The sequence below is a fragment of the Jaculus jaculus genome, chromosome 2 (genome assembly GCF_020740685.1).
Source record: "Jaculus jaculus isolate mJacJac1 chromosome 2, mJacJac1.mat.Y.cur, whole genome shotgun sequence".
Lineage (NCBI taxonomy): Eukaryota > Metazoa > Chordata > Mammalia > Rodentia > Dipodidae > Jaculus > Jaculus jaculus.
In genome coordinates this window covers 180,240,155-180,263,282 of record NC_059103.1, presented here as the reverse complement: position 1 = coordinate 180,263,282, position 23,128 = coordinate 180,240,155, and the positions used below count along the sequence as shown (strand labels likewise).

The following is a 23,128-nucleotide window of genomic DNA, read 5'->3' as shown; positions in this document are numbered from 1 at the left end:
CACATTGGAGCTTGTTCATGCTGTGTTTAAGCATTTTTGAAATATAAACTCTTTGAAGCCATTTTAATGAGAACATTAAGTATTTTAAGATGTTACAGTTAGCTTCACATTGCTGTCGGAAAACACCTGACCAAGAGCAGCTTGTGTGGGGAAAGAGTTTATTTTGGCTTACAGACTCAATGGGAAGCTCTTGAGGATGGCAGGAGAAACTAATGGCATGAGCACAGGGTGCATAAAACTTCCTGACCAATGTCAGATGGACAGCCACAGCAGAAGAGACTGCCAAACACAAGCACGGATAAGCTGGCCATAACTAGCACGACTGCTCCCAACATATGTCGCCTCTAGGTGGCTCCAATTCCCAAATTGCCACCAGCCGGGGAACCTAACACAAACGCCACATTCTACCACTGGCACCCATAAACTGATAACTATACATGATGTAAAATTCAATGAATTCAGTCCAATTTTAAAAGTCCCCACAATTTTTGTAAATCCCAATGATGTTCAAACATCCCCATGGTCCAATATCTTTTAACTGAGCCATGATGCAAAATAATAATAATAATTGCACAGAATAAGCATTTACATGGCAAAATATGGCCTTGGGCATAGCAAAGAAATATTCAACCAATACAGGATTTAAAACAAACAAGGCAAACATCAAACTGTAGCGTCAAGTCCAACAACACTAAGCAGTAACAAGCCTCCAGGTCTGATAAAATTCTAACCAGTGACAAGTCTCTGGAATTCTAATTCTACTCCCATAGTTAGGGTACTCAAAATACTGGAAAACTTCATACAGTTCTGGCAGCTCTCCTTGGCAGTCATCTCATAGTTCTAGCACCTCCATTGGGTATCTACTGCAAACCACCGTTCATGCACATGGCTCCATCAGGCTTCCACACAGGTAATCTCACAAGCCTCCTTCACACTGCCCATAACCATTTCCAAAAATCAAAACCATATTGCAAATTAAATGACCCTCCCTTTCCTGCTGCATTCATTATATGCCAAGTGTATAGTACCAGCTGGGCTACCAACTTGTTAATCTGGGCGGGGGGGGGGGGAATAGAGCAAACTTTGAAGAAAAGGATGCTCTTTCAGCATTCAGGTCTTTCAAAAGAGTCCGCATTATTCGTGTTGTCCCAATGTAGATCAGCTATCCCTGTCTAAATGGTTGTAGTCTCCTAAAGAGTTTCAGCTGAACAGGTAGCAGTTTCAGCCTAAAGATTTCATTTCTTCCTGTGCTATATCCTAAGCAATACAACCCTGCACAAGTTCTTGGGACATATGCATAACAGCAAGCCTCTCACACAAATTGCCTTTAACCCAGTCCCAACAAAGCTCTTTTCTCCCCTCATAAGGTCTTTCAACTCTGACCAGAATGGTCCATCAAGCTGTCTTTATAGCACTGCAAGGTGTCTGTTGGATCATGGTTTCAAATCCTTCCACATTCTTCTCTCAAGTCAATCCCAAAAGGCAAAAAGCCACACAGGCAGGTTTCTACAACCCCACTTCTCAGTACCAATTTTACTGTTGTGGTCAGTTTTGAGTTATACAAAGATCCCAACCAAAAGAAGCTCCCTGATGGCAAGGGAAAACAATAGCATGAGCAAAGGGTAGACATCACTTCCAGGCCAACATCAGGTAGACAACAATAGCAATAGAATGTGCCAAACACTGGCAAGGGGAAGCTGATTATAATACCCATAAGCCTGTCCCCATCAATACATCATCTCCAGGAGATTCCAATTTCCAAATTACCACCAGCTAGGTTCCTAGCATTCGGGACACATAAGTTTATGGGGGACACCTGAATCAAGCCACCACATAAAATGATTTGCCACCTGTTCTAATTTTATGCATATATTTACACAGGTATGTATTGCCATATATGAGATGGCTTAATAAAAATATATTTGAAGATATGTGAAACTATTAAAAACACAATTTCCATTCTTTAATGTGTGCCTAGTATGTGATATGTGTGTATGAAGGTATGTGCATGGATGTACACACCTGTGTGCATGTGTGCAGAGGCCAGAGAGAAATGACAGATGTCCTCCTTTATCTTTCTTCTGTCTCATTTCCTTAAGACAGTACCTCTCACCAAATCTGGAGTTTACTGTTTGCTTGTATTTGCTAGACTAGCTCACCAGTAAGGCCTAGCAATCGTCTGGTCTCTACCCTCTCACCCCTTAGTATATATGGCCATTCATGATTTTTTAATGCAAGTGTTGAGGACCAAATTCAGATCCTCATGCTTGCAAGGCATGTAATCTTATCCAACCCCTTATTTCCAATTTTATTTTTAATTTTTTAAAAATGTTATTTATTTATTTAGTTGCAAGCAAAGAAAGAGAGAGAGAGAAGGAGAGAGAAAAGCCAAAAATCATGACAAATGAGTAAAACTCCTTCTAATAACTGTGACCACTACCATTAACAACAACAAAAACTCGATAAACATTGCTGTTTAAATTAATCAAGGCATATATACTTTATCATGCTATATATTAAAATAATTTATGTAAGAATTTTTACAACTATTATTTCACTATAAATGTATATTTTATTTTAAACTATTTTATTATTTTTTTTTTTGCAGGGAGAGAGAGAATGAGAATGGGTACCAGGGCTACTATAAACAGAATTTCAAATGCATATACCACCATGTGCATCTGGTTTTATGTGGGTACTGGGGAATCAAACCTGGGCTGACAGGCCTTGCAAGCAAGAGCCTTTACCCTCTGAGCCATCTCTCCAGCCATAAATATATATTTTAAATCATGATCTGTAAAACACTATTTATTATCAGTCTTCATGCAGCTATGTCATAGAGTATTTGAAGAAATGACTGAAAATTTTATCATAGGAAGCTATTTTATAATGCAGTAATGGGAAGCACTAAATTATATATCCAATGAAATAACTTTATATATTTTTGATGTTTTGGTGATTTTATTCAAAAGAAAATGTTCATAAGTGCTAGCTTAAAATTATGCTGTCTGTACCATAGGCTTGAAGGGTAAAACTTTGCTTCATGCTGGACATTAATATTGAAGATGAATATTAAGCATTTTAAAGTAACATTATGGAGATATTTGCAACTTATTGTAGATTAATGGTAAATATTGATACTATGAGAGGAAAATAAGTATACTTGATTTTGTTGATAATATTTCTTTCTATACTTAAGATTCCCTATTATATATTTATTTTTATTTAGTTTTTTAAAGTAGATCATTTCTTTTTTTAAATTTTTATTTATTTATTTATTTGAAAGTGACAGAGGGATAAACAGGCAGGGAGAGAGAAAGAGAGAGAGAGAATGGGCATGCCAGGGCCTCCAGCCACTGCAAACGAACGCCAGATGCATGTGCCCCCTTGTGCATCTGGCTAACATGGGTCCTGGGGAATCAAGCCTCAAACCAGGGTCCTTAGGCTTCACAGGCAAGTGCTTAACCACTAAGCCATCACTCTAGCCCCCTATTATATATTTAAGTTAGACTTTGGGGATAACAGATTTACATACTGTTGCAACAAGCTAGATCATTAAGGTTTGCCCAGAAAATGTAGATAATAACATCTGATAATTATATAAAGAATTTTTTAGTAAGTTATTAATTCATACATACTTCTTCTATTTTGTAGAATCTGCCAAACTGAAACATGTATGTGAACATTCATTTATCATAGAGAGATAATTAACCTATAATGGTTAACAATTTGTGATGATTCACTTAATACAGTTTTGGGTTTTACAATCATGTGTAATAATAACTGATCCAACTAATTACATGAGATATTATAAAATGGGCATTGTGTTAAATGATTTTCCAAATTGGAGACTAATATAAGTATTGTGACCATGAACAAAGTAGGCTATATTAAGCTACCATGTTTAGTATGTTAGGTACATTCAATGAAATTGCAACTTTTGATAGTTTCAACTTGTGACAAGTTTATCAGTATATAAACCCATTATAAGCCGAAGATCAGTGATTTCTATACACAGGGATAAATGTGTGGATGGAATGACAAAATGATAGATCTGTAGATTTGAGCCAGTTAGGGTAGACTAGGTTAGATTTAATAGGAAATAGACATATATAGTAACTAGAAGAATTTCAACATTAGTTCTCTGGTTAATGGAGCTAGGACAAATGTGGTGGGAAGGAATAATTGGATATTAGGAACCATGTGGTCTAGTCCCTAAAATAATTACCATTTCTTGCACCCAAAATGTCCTTTTGCCCATGTGTTAAAATCTTGTTGTCCATAGTGCTTTATTGGAAGTAGAATTTATAATGGCACTGTTTAGTGGTAAATATTTGGGTCACTTAGAACATGTTCTCATAGGTGGTTGTAAAGTTGGTCCACCATGCATACTTCTGCACCAGGATGTACTTCCTTACTACAGTCTCAAAAGCAACTGGCTCCATTGATCATGGACTGAAAAGTCCAAAACTGTGAACCAAGCAAACCTTTCTCTACATCAGTTGATTATAATGTTTTTTGTTTTTTAAACATTAGTTTTTTTGATCATGCTGTGCCAGGCACTTTTTTTGGTTTATTTATTTATTTATTTAAGAGCGACAGACACAGAGAGAATGACAGATAGAGGGAGAGAGAGAGAATGGGCGCGCCAGGGCTTCCAGCCTCTGCAAACAAACTCCAGACGTGTGCGCCCCCTTGTGCATCTGGCTAATGTGGGACCTGGGGAACCGAGCCTCGAACCGGGGTCCTTAGGCTTCACAGGCAAGCGCTTAACCACTAAGCCATCTCTCCAGCCCATGTTTTTTTTTTTTTTAATAGTAATAGAAAGCTAACTGAATAATCAACTTAAAGCAGTTCCACATACTTGAAGGACAAAAATATAGAGATTAGTGCATCAACCAAAGATGTGAAAGGTCTGAGAATCAGGATTGCTATTACAGCTCCATTTAAGTTTCTTTTTGAATAGATAATGTGGAAGATCTTTTTGAGTAGATAATATGCCATATGGATCATGAATAATGGCAGTAAATTAATATAACCTAGTTGGATAATGTTGTAATACTTTAACATTGCTGGACATATATCTGACCAGAAACATCTTATGGGAGGAAAGGGTTTATTTCAGGCTTACAAGTTCCAGGGGACACACCATCAGTGATGGAAGAAGCTGGTTTGCTTCTACAGGTCCAGGCAGAGAGACACCACCAACAGCCAGCACCACAGAACAGCCAGTACCAAGAACAACCAGAACTGTAACTAGCCCTGAACACACCTTAGGGCTAGACTCAGATCCACCCCCTGTATCTCCTCCTCCAGCTGGACTGTTGGAGATTCAAGTTACAAAGTCAATCTTGAACAAAAGTCCTTGAGGTTCTGGGGACACATTCACGCTCAAACTAGCACAAGTAATAATATCAAACATAGCTGGGAGCTGGGCGTGGTGGTGCATGCCTTTAATCCCAGCACTTGGGAGGCAGAGGTAGGAGGATCGCTGTGAGTTCGAGGCCACACTGAGACTACATAGTGAGTTCCAGGTCAGCCTGGGCTAGAGTGAGACCCTACCTAAAAAAAAAAAAAAAAAAAAAAAAAAAAAAAAAACATAGTTGGTAGTAAGGCATAATATCTTTAAATTTTTATTTTACTTTATTTTATTTTTAAATTATTTATTATTATAATTATTTTGGTTGATCGAGGTCGGATCTCAGTCTAGCTGAGGCTGACCTGGAATTCACTATGTAGTCTTAGAGCCTTTGCCTCCCGAGTGCTGGGATTAAAGGCATGCACCACCATGCCTGGCTAACTTTTTTGTTTTGTGGGGGGTTTTTGTAGGGTCTCACTCTAGCTCAAGCTGACCTAGAATTCACTATGTAGTCTTGGGGTGGCCTTGAACTCACAGTGATCCTCCTACCTCTCCCTTCCAAGTGCTGGGATTAAAGGCGTGTGCCACCATGCCCGGTTAAAGGTATAATATCTTTACTGTTACAAATCAGCAAATCAATGGTTCGTGGTAGCTTCTATTGTAGCTATTAACCTCCTTGTGAGTGCTCCTCATTCAGCAAGCATAATAGACATTGCCTTCAGTGAGGGGAGCACTGCTATATTTGTACCATCTTGCTCTAAGTGCAATGTCATCTTTCCTGTTCTCTATGTTATAGTATTTTCTGGAAATTGTTTGATCAACACCTATCATTCTGTTCCATAAATTTTTTTCACTCACTTTGAGTATGTTATTTCCTTCCTGGAGTCTGACCTACATAAATGTACTTTTTATCATGTCAAAAACATCAAATAACAAGAACACAATGACAAACATTTAGGAAAAATGTTTCAGCTAGTTATTTTAATTATTTGAATCCACTTACCAAAAGAGTCGGAGAGAACCACATCTTTTTCAAGTAGAGATACTGGGGAAGGTTTGTTGAATGCTAACCGGTGAAAGCTGACTGAGGCATCACAGACAGATCCAGGAAATCCGATGCTCCACTCAGCCTGCTGAGTGCAATGGGAAGGGTCGAGGAGTGAGCTGTGTGGGACGACAGTGTGTGCTTTATGCCCTGGAAAGAAACACATGCAGAATGATTCCTTCTTCACATTAGAAAATTATTAAAGCTGTACAGGTTTTACTGTGACCATACTATTCCCAATAAAAATCTAGATATCTTGGTAGAGATTTTTTTTTTAATATATGCATGAGACCAGGATGCCTCATATGTTGGCTTTGCAGTGGACTCTTCTGCCAGGGACCTTATGGTGAAGGTACCTGAAACACTGGACCTGAAACTCCCTCAAAGTCACAGCCAGAGATGGAAGAAACTTGGTGAAGGATGCACAGAATTATTCTAATCCAGGCAATTAGATCATATGTTCTGTGCTCTTGACCAAGGAATGCAAACTGTCATTAAATCTTAAGACAATTAATTAAGCCAATACAAGTTACACTGAATTTCATATAGACAGAAGAACTCTCTTAAAAATGACAGTGAGAATAGAAGACAGAATTCACCAGCTGCAGTTGAGAATTCAGAGCATCTAAATATTGAGCAGAATGCTATTTCATTTTTTAGAAGTTAGTCATTAATATATGTGGGTTTGGGCTGAGGACATCACAAGCCTGAGGGAGCCCCAGGCCCCATATCAATCCAGAAACCAGAGTAGGTTCCTTGTAAATCCAACACACCTACAGCAGGCTAGGAGGCAAAACAAGATAATTTCCCAGAAGCACATGGGCCAGCAGGCTTAGTGAGCACAGCACAGTGAACAAGAGACCTTGTCTCAAACAAGGTGAAAGGCTAGGGTTGAACATGGAAGGTTGTCCTCTGGCCTCCACACACATGCAGCATGCCTATGCCTGCATTCACACTCATGAACACATACACAGCACATACACACAAACTGAAACAGAAAAGAAACTCTGGGTTTATGTGTCAACTGGCTCTTACAAAGAATTTCTAAGTACACATCCACATATGTTTTCTATCTAGATTAGAAAATTTATTATTAAGAATTTCTAAAGACACTAAATTTTAGGGCTCATGAATGCATACAAAAAAAGTGGCATATGTTTGACATAAAATTTAAAAAATACCCTACAACATATTTTGAAATTTTTCTAGGTTTAACACATTTCTTAAACAAATCCAGACTTTGACTTTAAATTAGGAAAGAGTTAATGGCAGGTTTGTCTCTTACTTCTCTTTGAAAGTGTCCTAGCAGGTATGTATCTCGACTGTCTGCATAATTCAGAAAAAAAAAAATGAAGATAGGATTTATGTGAGCATGGGGCAAGACTACAGGAAGTCACAAGTACACTTTCTTACCTGCGAGACTAACTGTACATAAAGGTGGAGTCCTAAAACTGAAATGGCCCAGTTTTGTGATCAGTGTCTGTATAAATACTGCTCAAAAGTTACCATTAACCAAAACCAAAGTACAAATGTAAGAGAGAAATGATCTATTTAAGGACTGCTACTGACCCTTTGGGGCTTTTCCAGAAAATAGTTTCATTATGCTGACAGTTCTTAAGTCAGTAGCAAGGCTCTATGTTGGGTAATGATCTGTTATACAGTGGATCAGCCTCAACTATTCAACTTCGTGTGAACCTAAATATAGTTACAATGCATTTTTATCACAGTATGGGAAACAACATTACCTGTAAGTGAGCCATCAATATCAATTAGTACCACTTCATGTTCCCATCGAAAGCCAGCCTTATTTGGAGTGTGGAAATACTGGATGTCAACAAATTTTGCACTCCAGCCTCCACATCTGTCGTTACAAACTCCAGTGATAGATGTTACTCCCAAAGCCACACAGCCATGACGGTCAAAATTCATAAAGCGTACAGATGATATGGTCAGACCTTGACTGAATGGGAGAACCAGGCCTTTTGATGTGCAAAATGCAGATCCCATCCCTAGTTCATCAAGATGACCAACAATTTTAGCATTTTTAATCATTGCTCCATTGGCTTCCCCCCATCCTCCAACATAAGGAGCCAAGATCCTCTTGGCCTCAATTCCAGCCTCATAGTTATTCACCATCACAAAGTTGTGGAACTGCAGGGCCCCTCCATTGACCCATTCAGCTCCCTTTTGACAATTCCAGACAGTAAGTGAATGGAAGACTGCAGGGACTGGCTCCGTAGAAGTACAAGATCCTCTTTTCACTGGGAAATATTCTTCAAAAATCCATACTCCAAACCATCCTTGAGAATGGACAGTATTGTTAAAGAATTCTCCAAGAGGAATTCTTTTCTGGCAGATGTTTCGGTCATAGGATGGTCCATCAGGGTGGTCATTCATTCTGTACCAAAAGCCAAAGTGAGTACCACCAGCAGCTGCATTGTGTCGTATGGTATTGTTAGGATTGGTTACCCAAAATGCAGCTGGGGTCACATCATCATTCAGCAGACCAGTACTCTGTTGCACAAAGACTGCTAAGTTATATTGCAGAACATTGCCATGTTCAATTCCATCTTCTATAAAAAATGCTCCCCCCTTGATATCATAGATAATATTCCTCTCCACTAGAAGATGGTGTGTGTTATGGATAGTAACAGCTCTGTTGTAAGTTTGATGAATTGCACAGCCTCTTACATAAGATTTGAACTGTAGATCTCCGAGTAGGTGCCAATGTATTGGATATCGTCCCAAACGGAAAGCTTGGCCAGCATGGAACACCTATCAGATCAGAAATCAGAGCTTTTTGATAATCTGCATAGACACGGAGCTTTCCAGGATCAATTTTGTATGGAGATATTAGTATATTTACATATGTAGACTCCATAGCATTCATATTTATTATTTAGAAGTGTTGTTTTACTCTCAAATCAATATTATTTACAATGCATTAAAGACAATAGTTGGTAGAAGATGGGTGAATGAGTAAGGGAATGAATGAGTGGAGCAAATGAATAAATAACCACACACAGCACTGGAAGATAACTATTCTCACCACTGTGCCATCAATCCCTACGTGCAAACCTCTCTTTGACTTTGGCTTTGTACCATTCTCAATTACTGACCTCTTATATGTCTTCATTTTTCTTTTACTATGATTGTTGTAAGAGAAACTCCTCAGTGTTTTCCATGCATCAGGTGCTTTGCTAAGTGTGTTATATGCATGATCATAGTCTTTATTGTAACCATAAGAAGCTGTCAGAAATCAACAACTTCATCTTAATGATAAAGAAATTGACTTTATAAGGAATGAGTACCTTGCTCACAGTCACAAAGCCCCATGTCAATCCAAGTTGCTCTGACTTTAAGAACACACAGGCAGGTTAGAGCTCTAACCACTGTTCTGTGTGTTCTCAAAGTCTATGATATAATAACCAACATAGAGGAAGCTAATATGTGTGAATGTCTGTGTATTTAATGTAATCCAGCAGAGATAAGGAAATAAAACATTGACTCATCAGTTAATTTTCATTCTCCATCCAAAAATCATTACTATCATTTAATATGCAGATTAATCTTGGAAACCTTATTCATTCAGTTTAAGTCTTAGGTATCACATGTGTAATGTATCTGAGGAGAACATCACAAAGTAGAGGTGTTGCTATCAATTGACTGTCACTATCAATGCTGTCTAGATGTGCCCAGGATGGGTTTACGTATTTTGCTATCATATATTTAATTTCTTCCTCCTGTTCCCTCTTTGCTTTCCTCTTTGCTTCCCTCCCTTCTTCACTAAGTACTTGGTAATAACTACTAAATCTTGATTATATAAACTTAATATGAGTAATATACAGATGATAAATTCCTAGAATCTGTCATAAAAGGCATACTTGTCTGTTTGCTTGTTTGTTTAACAATTTTTCAATTAGGATTCTATTTTTTTAAATATAGGGCTCTATTTTTTTTTCATTTATTTATTTATTTATTTATTTATTTATTTGAGAGTGACAGACAGAGAGAAAGACAGATAGAGGGAGAGAGAGAGAATGGGCGTGCCAGGGCTTCCAGCCACTGCAAACGAACTCCAGACGCGTGCGCCCCCTTGTGCATCTGGCTAACGTGGGACCTGGGGAACCGAGCCTCGAACGGGAGTCCTTAGGCTTCACAGGCAAGCGCTTAATTGCTAAGCCATCTCTCCAGCCCTAGGGTTCTATTTTTATTTTTATTTTTTTAAATTATTTATTTTTTTGAGAGCGACAGACACAGAAAGAAAGACAGATAGAGGGAGAGAGAGAGAATGGGCGCTCCAGGGCTTCCAGTCTCTGCAAATGAACTCCAGACGCGTGCGCCCCCTTGTGCATCTGGCTAATGTGGGACCTGGGGAACCGAGCCTCGAACCGGGAACCTTAGGCTTCACAGGCAAGCGCTTAACCGCTAAGCCATCTCTCCAGCCCAGATTCTATTTTTATGAACAAAGGATTAGTAGTCAAGAAACAAAGACAAAGTCCCTGAAATATTTGATCTTGCGACCCAGGGGAGCAATGGAAAGTAAATGAAGCATAGATCTTATACCATGAGTTTGAGTAAATAAAGAAAAACAAGTGCTTGGGCAACAATTTCTAATAAAAGTGATTAGGACAGGGATCTCTCATGAAATAGCACTGAGGAGGGACAGGTGGATCTGAGGTGGATGTCATTGCAAGAGACCTGAACCAAGAGTGGGAACAAGGAGCACTGCAAGCTGAGACATAAACAAGTGCAATGAGTCCACGACAAGAACATGCTTGGCATGCTCACATGAGGAGTCCACGTGACTGGCATGGGATCAGCAAGGACAGCGACTCAGCAAACAGCCAGGAGACAGCTGGCAGTCAGGTCCTGGGAGCTGTATGGAAAGGACTCAGACTTCCTGTCTGGGATGTACTGTGAAGCCATGGCTGCACTGAATTAAGGATGTAACAAGACCTGATGGATGATTTCAAAACATATAGAGGAATTTTGGCGTGATCAAATGAGCCAATGATTGGCTGTATTACCATGGCTCACTTGTCTGTCTGTGCTATCATACTGGAGGTAGAGCAGGACAGACAGTAGGAACTTAAAACTTATTCACTGCGTGGAGCCTTAGTAAACCGCTGCAGTTTAGTAATAATGCCCCTTACCTCTGTGTATTCGATCCTTCCAGTTACCATGTTTGTCCCAGGCACAGGAGCATGAAACATAATGCAGCCCCCAAACTGGTCACTTCCCATTTCTTCTCCAAATTTTCCTTGAAGACAGGTCTGTGTAGCAAACTCACCTTTAAAAATATTTATAACACATAATGAAAAGACTATGCTGCAATCCTCTGCATATATTTAGAGATTCCCCCTCCTAGCTGGTTGTATGTCCTCAGTCACATATAATTTCAACCTCATTCTAAAACATCATTTGATGTACCCACAGAATCTTCTCTTCTACATGATGAAGTGAGTGTTCTGTCTTGTTCACCCTTGCATGCCCTAATATATGCATTTTAGAGAAATAAATATTTAATTTAAATTAATATGGATGGTCGAATTAGTAATAATAATATTTTGTTTTGTTTTTGAACCTTTTCACATAAATTTGGGAATTAACATAATTTAAACTCATGTATATATTGCACTAGAGTATGCCTTATGTTACTTAATTCTGACAAAATAGGCAGAACATGAAGTATTATTATTTAAATAGTTTGATTAAAATTTGATGCAAAAAAATGGAATCAGAATAAAGTTCATTTAACAATTCAATGAGACCTATATTTGTTATTGAGGAAAAGCTACTATCTAAGTGGTCTCCATTATTAATTAGCTACTTATAGGAATATAATAATATTAATGATTACACAAACTATTAAAAAGTGACTTAAGCTGGGTATGGTTGCATATGCCTTTAATCCCAGAACTCTAGTGGTAGAGGTAGGAGGACAGCCATGAGTTCAAGGCCAGCCTGAGAGTACAAAGTGAATTTCTGGTCAGCCTGGGCTATTGAGAGAACCTACCTCAAAAGAACAAAACCAAACATAAAAGGTGATTTGTGGGGCTACAGAGATTTCTCAGTGGTCAAAGACACTTGCTTACAAAGCCTGACAGCCTGGGTTCAATTTCCAGAATCCATATAAAGCCACATGCCCAAAGTGATGCATGCATCTGGAATTCATTTGCAGTGGTAGAAGGCCCTAGCATGCCTATCCTTCCTTTCTCCTCCATTTCTTAATAAATAAATATTTTTTAAAAAGGTGACTTGTGAAAGCTATACTTTATAAACACATTATTAAGACACACCAATATCCACTTCTTTCTCATAAGCATTCAGCACCTTTTGCTAACTTATTCCCTTTTACTTAACCATAGCCATTGACCCATCTACATCCAAACACTCATGGGTAGAAGTGATATGCATCATATCAGGACCACATCAATGAATTTCTGGTGTTTGTCTGTCTACTTCAGAGATCATAGATGCCCAGATTGAGACAAAGCCTGCATTAGTTTGAACCCTGGAATATAATGAACACAGTGCTGTTGGATTGGATAGATGGACCATGACTTAGAAGTATAACTTTATCATTTTAGGTTTGTTGAACAATGCAGCATGGTCCTGATCCAGTGGTTCATAATGGGAGGATTTTTGCCTCCAGAAAACTCTTGTGCAACATCTGAAAATATTTTTGGTTGACATGGTGGTTGGGAATATTACTAATATTAATAGTTTTAGTTAGTATAAGCCCAGTATGCTGTTAAACATGATACAATGAATAAAACAGACTCCATACAAAGAACGGCCTAAGACAATCTGTCCATGGGGGTATGGCCAAAACTATCTGGTCTAACTTGCTTTGACAGTGTTAGGTCTACATATCTATATATGTATCTTTCCATACAGGCGCTTGTCCATGGATTCAACATTTGTCTATAAATTATTCATTGACTATCTATCTACTATTAATATGTACTATGAATCTGCTCTCACTTATACTACAGATTTTGGAAAAGAGAAAAAAAGTATGGGTAAGTCAAAGATTTGCTAGATAAATCATTATCAGATACAGAGTTCTCCATTTTCTTGGTAAAGTGAGGTGATACATCTTCTGAATAACATGTAAACCTGTGACATCCAAGGCCACAGAATACAGGATCTCAGGAATAGAAGCATAAAATAAGGAATCCTCAGACTGGAAGAAGACTTTATCAACAGATTTCAAGCACACTTATTTTCCCACTGCAGTATCAATGTTAATCATTTTTATTCCAGACATAGTCAATTTTTCATGATCTTACTAGAAAGTGTCATGTTTCAAAGTTTTTCCTATTTAGTATCTACAATGTATTGAATAGTTAATAAAATACATTTTAGTAAGTAAGTTAAATTTTTTAAAATTGCAGCATGATGATACCAGCCACATAATAGTTGCTAAAACTACCTGTATCAAATCCATCAGGGCATGCTGGGATTTTGTTATTCCACTGCACATTATCAGATCCTCTTATTAAGATATTTCTTGTAAGAATTCCAACTTCTGCCCTCGCTTCAAACACAGTCTCATCAGGAAGTATGACAGAGATTCCCAAGTGTGTGTAATTCAGTGGGCTGGTTAGTGTGATGTTTATACCATCAGCAGACACAGATGCAATGGTCCTTTTCTCATTCTCTTGTTGACTATGTCTGTAAAAGTTTTAACAAAAAAATCAAAGTTAACATACGTATTTTATGTTGCCATTTGCATGCTTCAGTTGTAACATATCTGTTTATGCCAGGCCATATTCTGGAGAGCAGTTTGAAATAGTATTTTACTTTCAGAGTAACTTTTACAGATCCATTTCAATTAAATTGAATACTTTCCAAGTGCAAGACATATTGAAAATATGCAAAAGAACTATTTATTTATAACTTTAGACCAGACCTGGATTTTCTTGATTGAGGCATTATAACCCCAGGAATGATTGAAGACATTTTTTATTGTCAAACTACGGGGTACTACTGTCATTGAGTGAGTAGATGCCAGAGAGGTTTCTTTTTTTTTTTAAATTTTTTATTTATTTATTTGAGAGCGACAGACACAGAAAGAAAGACAGATAGAGGGAGAGAGAGAGAATGGGCGCGCCAGGGCTTCCAGCCTCTGCAAACGAACTCCAGACACGTGTGCCCCCTTGTGCATCTGGCTAACGTGGGACCTGGGGAACCAAGCCTTGAACCGGGGTCCTTAGGCTTCGCAGGCAAGCGCTTAACCACTAAGCCATCTCTCCAGCCCATGTTTCTAAGCATCCTGTGATATATAGGATTGCAATTCATATTAGATTATGTGGTCCAATATGTCTATCATGCGAAACTTGGGAAACATTTATAAAGGAAAGTCATTAGAGGTTTCTGAGTGGAGAAATTCTTAAATTGAAGCTTCTTCCTCCAAGATATCAGAAATACCAGACACATTTAAAAAGATCTGCAAATGCTATGCTGTACACATTCATAGATTCAGTGGTTCAACATGGACTTATTGAGGATCTAGCCATGGGGATACTAAGTAGAAATTCACCCTGATTTCGAGAGGTGTCAATTTCTTGACTACATTTCTTCTACAAAAGTGTGATGGTGCTGTTAACAGTTGAGTTTAGGGGTGCTATCTGTGTCTTCTTTTGATTCACCCCTCATTTGAAAATTGTTTCCATATTTTATTTTTATTTATTTTTAATTTTTATTTATTTGTTTATTTGAAAGCAGAGAAGGAAGAGAGAGAAAGAGAAAAAATTGGCTGTACCAGGGCCTCTAGCCACTGCAAATGAACTCCAGATGCATATACCACCTTATTCATCTGTCTTTATGTGGGTCCTAGGGAATCAAACCCTGGTCATTAGGCTTTGCAAGCAAGTGCCTTGATCTCTAAGCCATCTCTACAGGCTTTTTATTTTAAAAAATATATTTTAATTATTTGAGAGAAAGAGATAAAGACAGAGACTATGAAGGCTGTGCCAGTGTCTTGCTACTGTAAACAAACTTCAGATGCATGTGCCACTTTGTACACCTGGCTTTACGTCAGTATGGGGAGTAGAACCCAAAGCTGGTCAACTTTGAAATAAGCATCTTTAGCCACTGAGCCATCTTCCCAGTAACCTTTCTATCTTTCAAATAGCATTTCAAATGGCAGTGCCATATATAAGACAGATTCAAAATCAACTGTGGCAACTTTCCCAACCCTTCTTCATTCTCAGTATACTCTGAACAATTCCCTGCTAGAGCTCAGAGCAACCATGTTGCAGATCTCTGCAGGCTACTTCCCTGTCTCTTTCACTGCATAGTTTAATACACTTAGCCAGGACAAAAGGATGCCATAATCATCCAGATATAAGGGACAAAGGGTCTTAATTAAAATGGAATGTGTGCAAACCCATCGAAGAGCAATGTCAAGGGAAGAACCGAGAGTGCCTGATGATGCACAGAAAGTGAAGGGGCACTGAGAAAGTTTGAGTTAAGAAAAAAAAATTACACTGTAGAATTTTACAGGAGGGGAAAGACACTTGTTGTAAAATGATAAAATGGATGCAGAGTATTAAGTTTAATAATTTTTTAAAATAAAGGCAAATGATGCAAGAAATGAGAAACAGGAGAAAAGCATTGTTTTCCCAGATGATAAGTGGGCACAGGGGTGGAGATTTCCAAAAGACCTATGGCAGGAATTCCCGCATTAGGGTAGGGAAAGGTGAAAAGTCAAAGACACGTAACAGTGAGTCAATAGTTAAGGTCTCATAGATGCTATATGAAATTAGTTTGGCTTTTCTGTTTTGTTTTCTCTTGGATCCAGATGACATAATGATTTATTTAGAAAATAAAATTCTAAATGGTATTGTTGTATGTTGTATGCATGCAAATGCATTTTTCCTACTTTTGTAGTAGTATCTAATGCTTATGAAGCACTTACTTTGAGGAAAGCTTTAGAATTGCACATATGAACTCATGATATCTTCCTGTGATTATATGAGGCAGGTGGTAACAACACTGTAATCCTATTGAACCACAGAGGTAAACCACTATGACCTAGGGCTGGTAAGTGGCTGTGTTGTTGGGATGCTTGATGGGCAAATTGACCGGACAAGTTGTTACTGACTTTATAAATTTTTTTCAGATAGGATTCACCAATGCAAGGGTTAATTAGATTTTGTGGGAGATCCCTTCACTCGTGCTTCTTAGAATTAGCCCATTTCTACATTGTAAATTTGCTCTTTTACTTCATACAGAAAGGTTATAACTAAGGATTTTTCTATTCCATTAATATGTCCTGTGATTTTTCTGCTTTTTAATTTTGTCACCACGTGATTAAAGTTCCTTCCAAAGATAGAGAAGAAAATGGCATTTACAAAGCAAAGCATATAATTAACTCTTCCTAACATCTGCAAGTCTATTTTTATCATGGAAAATGGCAAACTCAAATTGTATTTTTTCTTCAATATATTATTTTTATTTATTTATTTGAGAGAGAGAGAGAGAGGAAGAGACAGAGAGAGAGAGAGAGAGAGGTAGAGGGAAAGAATGGATGCTCCAAGGCCTCTAGCCATTGCAAACAAACTCCAGACATATGAACCACCTTGTGCATCTGGATTACGTGGGTCCTGGGGAGTAAAACCAAGGTCTTTTGGCTTTGCAGACAATTTTTGAATGTCTTTTTATTTATTTGAGAGAAAGAAAGAGCAGAGGGCTTATTGCTACTGCAAACTGCAGACTCATGTGCTACATCGTGCATCTGCCTTTATGTGGGTACTGGAGACTTGAACTCTGGGCCACTTAGCTTTGCAAACGAGCTCCTTTAGCTGCTGTGCCATCTCCTCAGCCCAAATCCACCTCTTAATTACAAAGATGTATAACTGAATAAAAGGTAAGGGTTATAAGCAGTTTCAATTTAAATATGCCAGATACCTAAAAAACATGTTAATCATCATTTTTATAATGATTTCTTCCTTTTTATTCTATTATCAATATTTTTCCTCTATGAGGGAGACACTAGTGGTTTTCAACCATATTCTTTGGTAACCTCAAATAGAAAGGCTTGTTTACATTTTTGCATTTATGGGGACACTTAGCTAGAGTTCCAAGTCAGATGTCTTCCCAATGACTATTAATTACAATACAAATTTTCAAAATGAAATTTTACAAAAGGCACTAACAATGTAAAACAAGCACAATGTTTTGTTACTATGAATTATTTTATTATGGCTGAGATTTGACATTTTTCAGAATAAATTCAATCACTGAAAACCTACACACTAAGTGACAAACCAGAAGCTAACATTAGACACATATATTTGGTTGTTAGTGTTTCTTTACTAGCAGTTTTTGAGAATTAATTTGTTCCTTGTTTATACTGCTAAAAAGTCTGTTATAAATAAATCATAAGCCTTAAGCTTAGAAGTCTCCATACCTGTGGCCTGTGCTTGCAATGATAATGCTGTCCCCTGCTTTCCAGGTCACCGCATCCTGCACAATCAAAATCTGTTCCCCAGCATTTGCAGTGTGAGCCAAGCGAGTCCAGACCACAGGAACAGGCAGACCTGGAGCCAGCATACAGACTGAATGGTTATTTTTGGTACTTAGAGGTTTATTCATTTTAATTTTGGGAATTAAAATTTTAGAAATTTTATTGTGCCTTAGGATTTTATACCTATGTCAAAATGATACTTGATTCAGAAAAGTAACAAGTTTGTAGTAATGTATGCATCTATAAGATTGATAAATTATGTTTATTCCATAATGTATTCTATTCAAGACAATATTCCATTTTTTTTGGTTTGTTTTTCAAGGCAGCATCTTGCTCTAGGCCAGGGTGACCTGGAATTCACTATGTAGTCTCAGAGTGGCCTTGAACTCACAGCAATCCTCCTACTTCTGCCTCCTGAGTGCTGGTATTAAAGGCATGCATCATCAACCCTCCCCCAAGGCAATATTGCTTATAGAAGTGCAGTTTAAATGTGTTGTGATCACAGTGACAAAACAGAGAACTATTACTATTACCTCTATTGTTGATAGGAGCTGTTTAAGCTGATGGTCTATATAAATGGTGCATATAAATTTCTAAGAAATTATAGTAGGTTATTTTACAATACAGTGTAAAATACATGATAATAATCTTGTTCATCAACGTAAAAGGCATTAATTGCTGCAATATAGAAGACATCAATATATGTAAGACTCATTTCAGTCAACTTATAAATATTGTCATCCTGGAACCTCAAGCACGGCCATTTCACTTACCACTATTTTATAATATATGGCTATAGAAAAGTCAACTATAAAGGCATTATTATTATTTAAATGTATCTATTTATTTATTTAAGACAGAAAAAGAAAGAGGTAGATAGAAAGAATGAGAATAGGCATGACAGGGCCTCCAGCCACTGTAGACAAACTCCAGACTCACTTTCCACCTTGTGCATCTAGCTTAGGTGGGTCCTGGGGAATTGAGCTGGGGTCCTTTGGATTTGCAGTTAAGCACCTTAACCACTAAGCAATCTCTCCATCCATAAAGTTATATTTTATTTTTTTATTTAATTTAATTTTTTTAGGGAGAGTGAGAGCAAAAGAGAGAATTGGCATGCCAGGGCTTCAGCCACTGAAATCGAACTCCAGATGCTGGTGCCACTTAGTATATATGTGCAACCTTGCACTGTCTCACCTTTGTGTATCTGGCTTACGTGGGATCTGGAGAGAGATGAATATGGGTCTTTGGGCTTGGCAGGCAAGCATCTTAATTGCTAAGCTATCTCTCCACCTAAAGTTATTTTTATATTTTAAAAATACTATGTTTTCAGATATAAATTAGAATCTTCTGATACCAGATTTTGTGTATTTTCATATAAATGATAAAAACATGAAATAAATAGTCTCCTTGTACTACAGTAAGTGCAAAAAGAGACGAGAGTGTTTGAAAGCTTATGGAAAGGGCTATCAGGTAGAGGAAGAGGTTCACAAAGGAAGTGACTCAAGTGTGTAGGGCTAAGTAAGGAGAGGAAAGAGGAGAAAAGGGACAGAAGATGTCTACAGACATGAGCTGACTAGCTAGTTTGCCCTTGGAGCGTCCTTTGCCTACCATGCAGATCCAGCGTGCCCTCACGCACAGCCAGAGTTTTGGCGCCATATATGGGGAGCTCAGGAGATCGCAGATGTCCATGTAAAGTAATGATGGCCTTGTGTTGAAATGGGGATGCTTCTGTTCCAATCTGTAAGAGATTTCACAAGTCTCATTCACAGAACTAAAATTCAAGAACCACTATTTTAATCAGCAAAGAATGAGGTTTTTTTTTTTTTTTTTTTAAATTTTTCCTTCTGAAACCTGATTGTTCAGTTGTTCACATCTTTCAAAATATAAAACATTTTCTAAAGCGGTATGTCATGGTACACACCTTTAATCCCAGCACTAGGGAGGCAGAGGTAGGAGGAGCACTGTGAGTTTAAGGCCACCCACAGACTATATAGTGAATTCCAGGTCTGCTTGGACTGAAGTGAGACCCTACCTTTGAAAACCAAGTTTAGAAAAAAAAGACATTTTCTAACATGCCAATTATACTGTACCAAACCTCTGGAAAATATACAGATTGGCCCCTGCCACATAGCAGAGCCATTTTGTTTTCTCTGTTTTATATGCTGTTCTGTTCCTGCATACTATATTTCCATTAAAGTGAAGGGATATTCTGAGATCCTTATTCTATCTAAGAATGTTACACCAATAAACAGTTCTAAACAAAGATAAGCTTTAAAAAGTTTCATAGAATTAGCTATCCATTTTACACATAGTACCTAAAAACATACACAAAGGTAATTCTATCATTTTCTATACCTGAAGAATTCCTCCATCTGTGATTAGAATGTTTTCTGCCTGGAGTTCAATATCAGCTTCATCAAATATGAGAGTTCCACCTACAAACCATATAATTTTAATACATCACAATAAAAGGTGTCACTAAAGTTATCCTTTAAATTGTAAATTAAGACACAGCTTCTCATCCCTGCTTGCCATCTCTATTTTCCTTTTATCTAACATTAAAGTATAAAAACTTAGGACAAGACCCGTGGAAGTAGATAACAAAACAAATTCTAGGGCAGACTATTTTCTTTTTCTTTTTTTTATATTTTTTGTTCATTTTTTATTTATTTATTTGAGAGCGACAGACACAGGGAGAAAGACAGATAGAGGGAGAGAGAGAGAATGGGTGTACCAGGGCTTCCAGCCACTGCAAACGAACTCCAGACACGTGTGCCCCCTTGTGCATCTGGCTAACGTGGGACCTGGGGAACCAAGCCTTGAACCGGGGTCCTTAGGCTTCACAGGCAAGCGCTTAACCGCTAAGCCATCTCTCCAGCCCATTCTTTTCGCCATTTGCTATTTTAAATGTCATCAAACAGTGCTGATATACAAGGTAAATCAACAAATAGAGGGCTTCAAAATATAAATTAAGAACAAAAGAAAAGAAAGTCATCTTTACAGAAACTTGCAAGCATTACTTTTGAATTTTTCACTCACCATTTTCACTAGCAATTGTCAAAGTTTTATTAGAATTATGAAGAATATACTATGAAAATCTTTAATGAGGTTGATATAAATTTGTGGACAGTAAAACTTTACCTATGAACCAAACTTTAATAACTTCAAATAATGGAAATTTAAAGTTCCGAAAATTACAGAAATTTTTGAATAGCTGGAACAATTCTGGCAAATTACACGCAGAAAGTTTAAGCCCCACTCACCTTACTGTTTCTTTAATATATAATTATAATTGTGGCTATTTCATTTTTTTAAGTAGCAACAGAATGTCAAAGGGCAAATGAAAGCAGGTGCACAGTAAAGATGAGAATCATAAGTGGCTCCCAAGGGCAGTCAGGGAATTGATTAGGCAAGACTTAACAAGTACTACAATTTTATAAGGATCAAGCTTTATCACATCAGTATTTGGAAGTAGGAAATGCTGTTTGCTGCTGCAACCAATTAAATGTGAGTGTGTGGCTATGTTCAACACCCCCACCCACACTACTGTTGCAACCAAAGTTTTTTAAAACATACTGATGACTCCAGCCTTTAATCCCAGCACTTGAGTGGCAGAAGTAGAAAGATCACTATGAGTTTGAGGCCAGCCTGGGACTACAGAGTGAGTTCCAGGTCAGCATGGGCTAGAATGAGACCCTACCTCATTAAAACAAAACAAACAAACAAAAAATAATATTTAAAGAATGGTAGTTGTGGGCTGGAGAGATGGCTTAGTGGTTAAGGCATTTGCCTGCAAAACCAAAGGACCCAGGTTCAATTCCCCAGGACCCTTGTTTGCCAGATGTACAAGGGGGCGCACATGTCTACAGTTCATTTGCAGTGGTTGGAGGCCCTGGTGCACCCCATTCTCTCTTTCTCTCTCCCTCTTTCTATGTAAAATAAATAAACAAATAAAAATAAAAATATAAAAAACATTAAAAAAGAATGTTAGTTGTAAAATATTAATATAATCACAACTACATTTTAATATTTAATTTAGAAATCTCAGCCCTCAATTGTATATTAAGACCACAATACACATATAAACAAGTATAATCATGAACCTGGGCTAAAGTAACTTTACAGAAATATTTCAGAGTCTAATAAAATTATTTTTCATAAATTTACCCTGAATAAGTAACATTTTCAGAACAGGGGTACTTTGGTCCAGTAAAACAATCTGTCCTTTTGTAATAACAGCAAGAGCTCCTTCCTCTGGTGGAGATTTTCCTCCCCATGAGAAGTTAGAGGACCAAGCATCAACATATAAGAAGTCGGCATTCTCCTGTAGCAGAGTATGAGAGATTGTAAAATTTAGAGGACTTATCAGAAATTTTCAAGTTTTCCAGGAAAGAAATCTAGAATAATACACACTACACTTGTATTAATATTAATATATAACTCAATTTAAATATATTATAACTGCTTCATTTATTGCATGATAAAAAGAAAGTGAATAAGCCATTGCTGATAACGCCACACTCCAGAATAATTAATATAATAAAAATGTTAATAGTAAGCAACAAAAATTCACTCCACTTTAAATTTAGTATCGGTAGGGACAGTTGGAATATATTTTGGACACGTTAAGTAAAACATCCATTAATAGTGATCCTACCTTCTGTTACGCTAGTTTGCCCATTGTTGTGGTTACTATACCCCATCACACTATTACCAGTTTGGCCATGCCCATGTTTCTGATGCTGACACGAACTGGAGCCCACCCTGAAGGAGTATGGGCGCTTGTCATGCAGATGATATGTGTCTTGTTGCAGTACTGAACATCACATTTATCTTCAGCTATGGTGACACGAACATCCTTCATATTTTCACTATAAAGGAAGAAAGAGAAAATATGATTGGTGTATATGTTTTTCTCAGATTTCTGCTTCACAGACTCAAATCCCTGCATTCATATATATTGTTGTAAAAACAATGATCATGATTTATGGTCAGTCAAATGCAGGTTAGTGCTTGTACTGAATTGGAAATATTTGTTGAGACAAAAGTAAACAAAGACTTGAAAAATTCAGTATGTAAGACTGTACAAAGTAGCAAAGTGGAGTGTAAGAGGAAAACTTTCTGGGTTCAAAGTGCTGAGAGAGTCTCCATTGACCTCTAAATATGCACCTGTGTACAGGACATTCAAGGATTCTTTGTGTGACCTTTTCAGCATATTCACAGACCTTAGGAATTAAGTCAT

The 23,128-nt window shown here is 37.6% G+C and overlaps 1 protein-coding gene across 1 annotated transcript in view; it reads right to left on the bottom strand.

Moving 5' to 3' along the window:
- The window catches only part of Pkhd1l1 (PKHD1 like 1), a 196,807-nt gene that overhangs the window by 61,814 nt on the left and 111,865 nt on the right, over nucleotides 1-23,128 (bottom strand). Inside the window, exons 42-50 of the mRNA XM_045144474.1 lie at nucleotides 22,601-22,757; nucleotides 22,054-22,210; nucleotides 20,242-20,321; nucleotides 19,495-19,624; nucleotides 17,830-17,959; nucleotides 13,846-14,087; nucleotides 11,561-11,697; nucleotides 8,150-9,179; nucleotides 6,363-6,554 (exon numbers count right to left, since the gene is read on the bottom strand). Of these exons, the coding sequence (XP_045000409.1) occupies nucleotides 6,363-6,554; nucleotides 8,150-9,179; nucleotides 11,561-11,697; nucleotides 13,846-14,087; nucleotides 17,830-17,959; nucleotides 19,495-19,624; nucleotides 20,242-20,321; nucleotides 22,054-22,210; nucleotides 22,601-22,757 (2,255 nt within the window). The remainder of the gene's footprint in view (nucleotides 1-6,362; nucleotides 6,555-8,149; nucleotides 9,180-11,560; nucleotides 11,698-13,845; nucleotides 14,088-17,829; nucleotides 17,960-19,494; nucleotides 19,625-20,241; nucleotides 20,322-22,053; nucleotides 22,211-22,600; nucleotides 22,758-23,128) is intronic.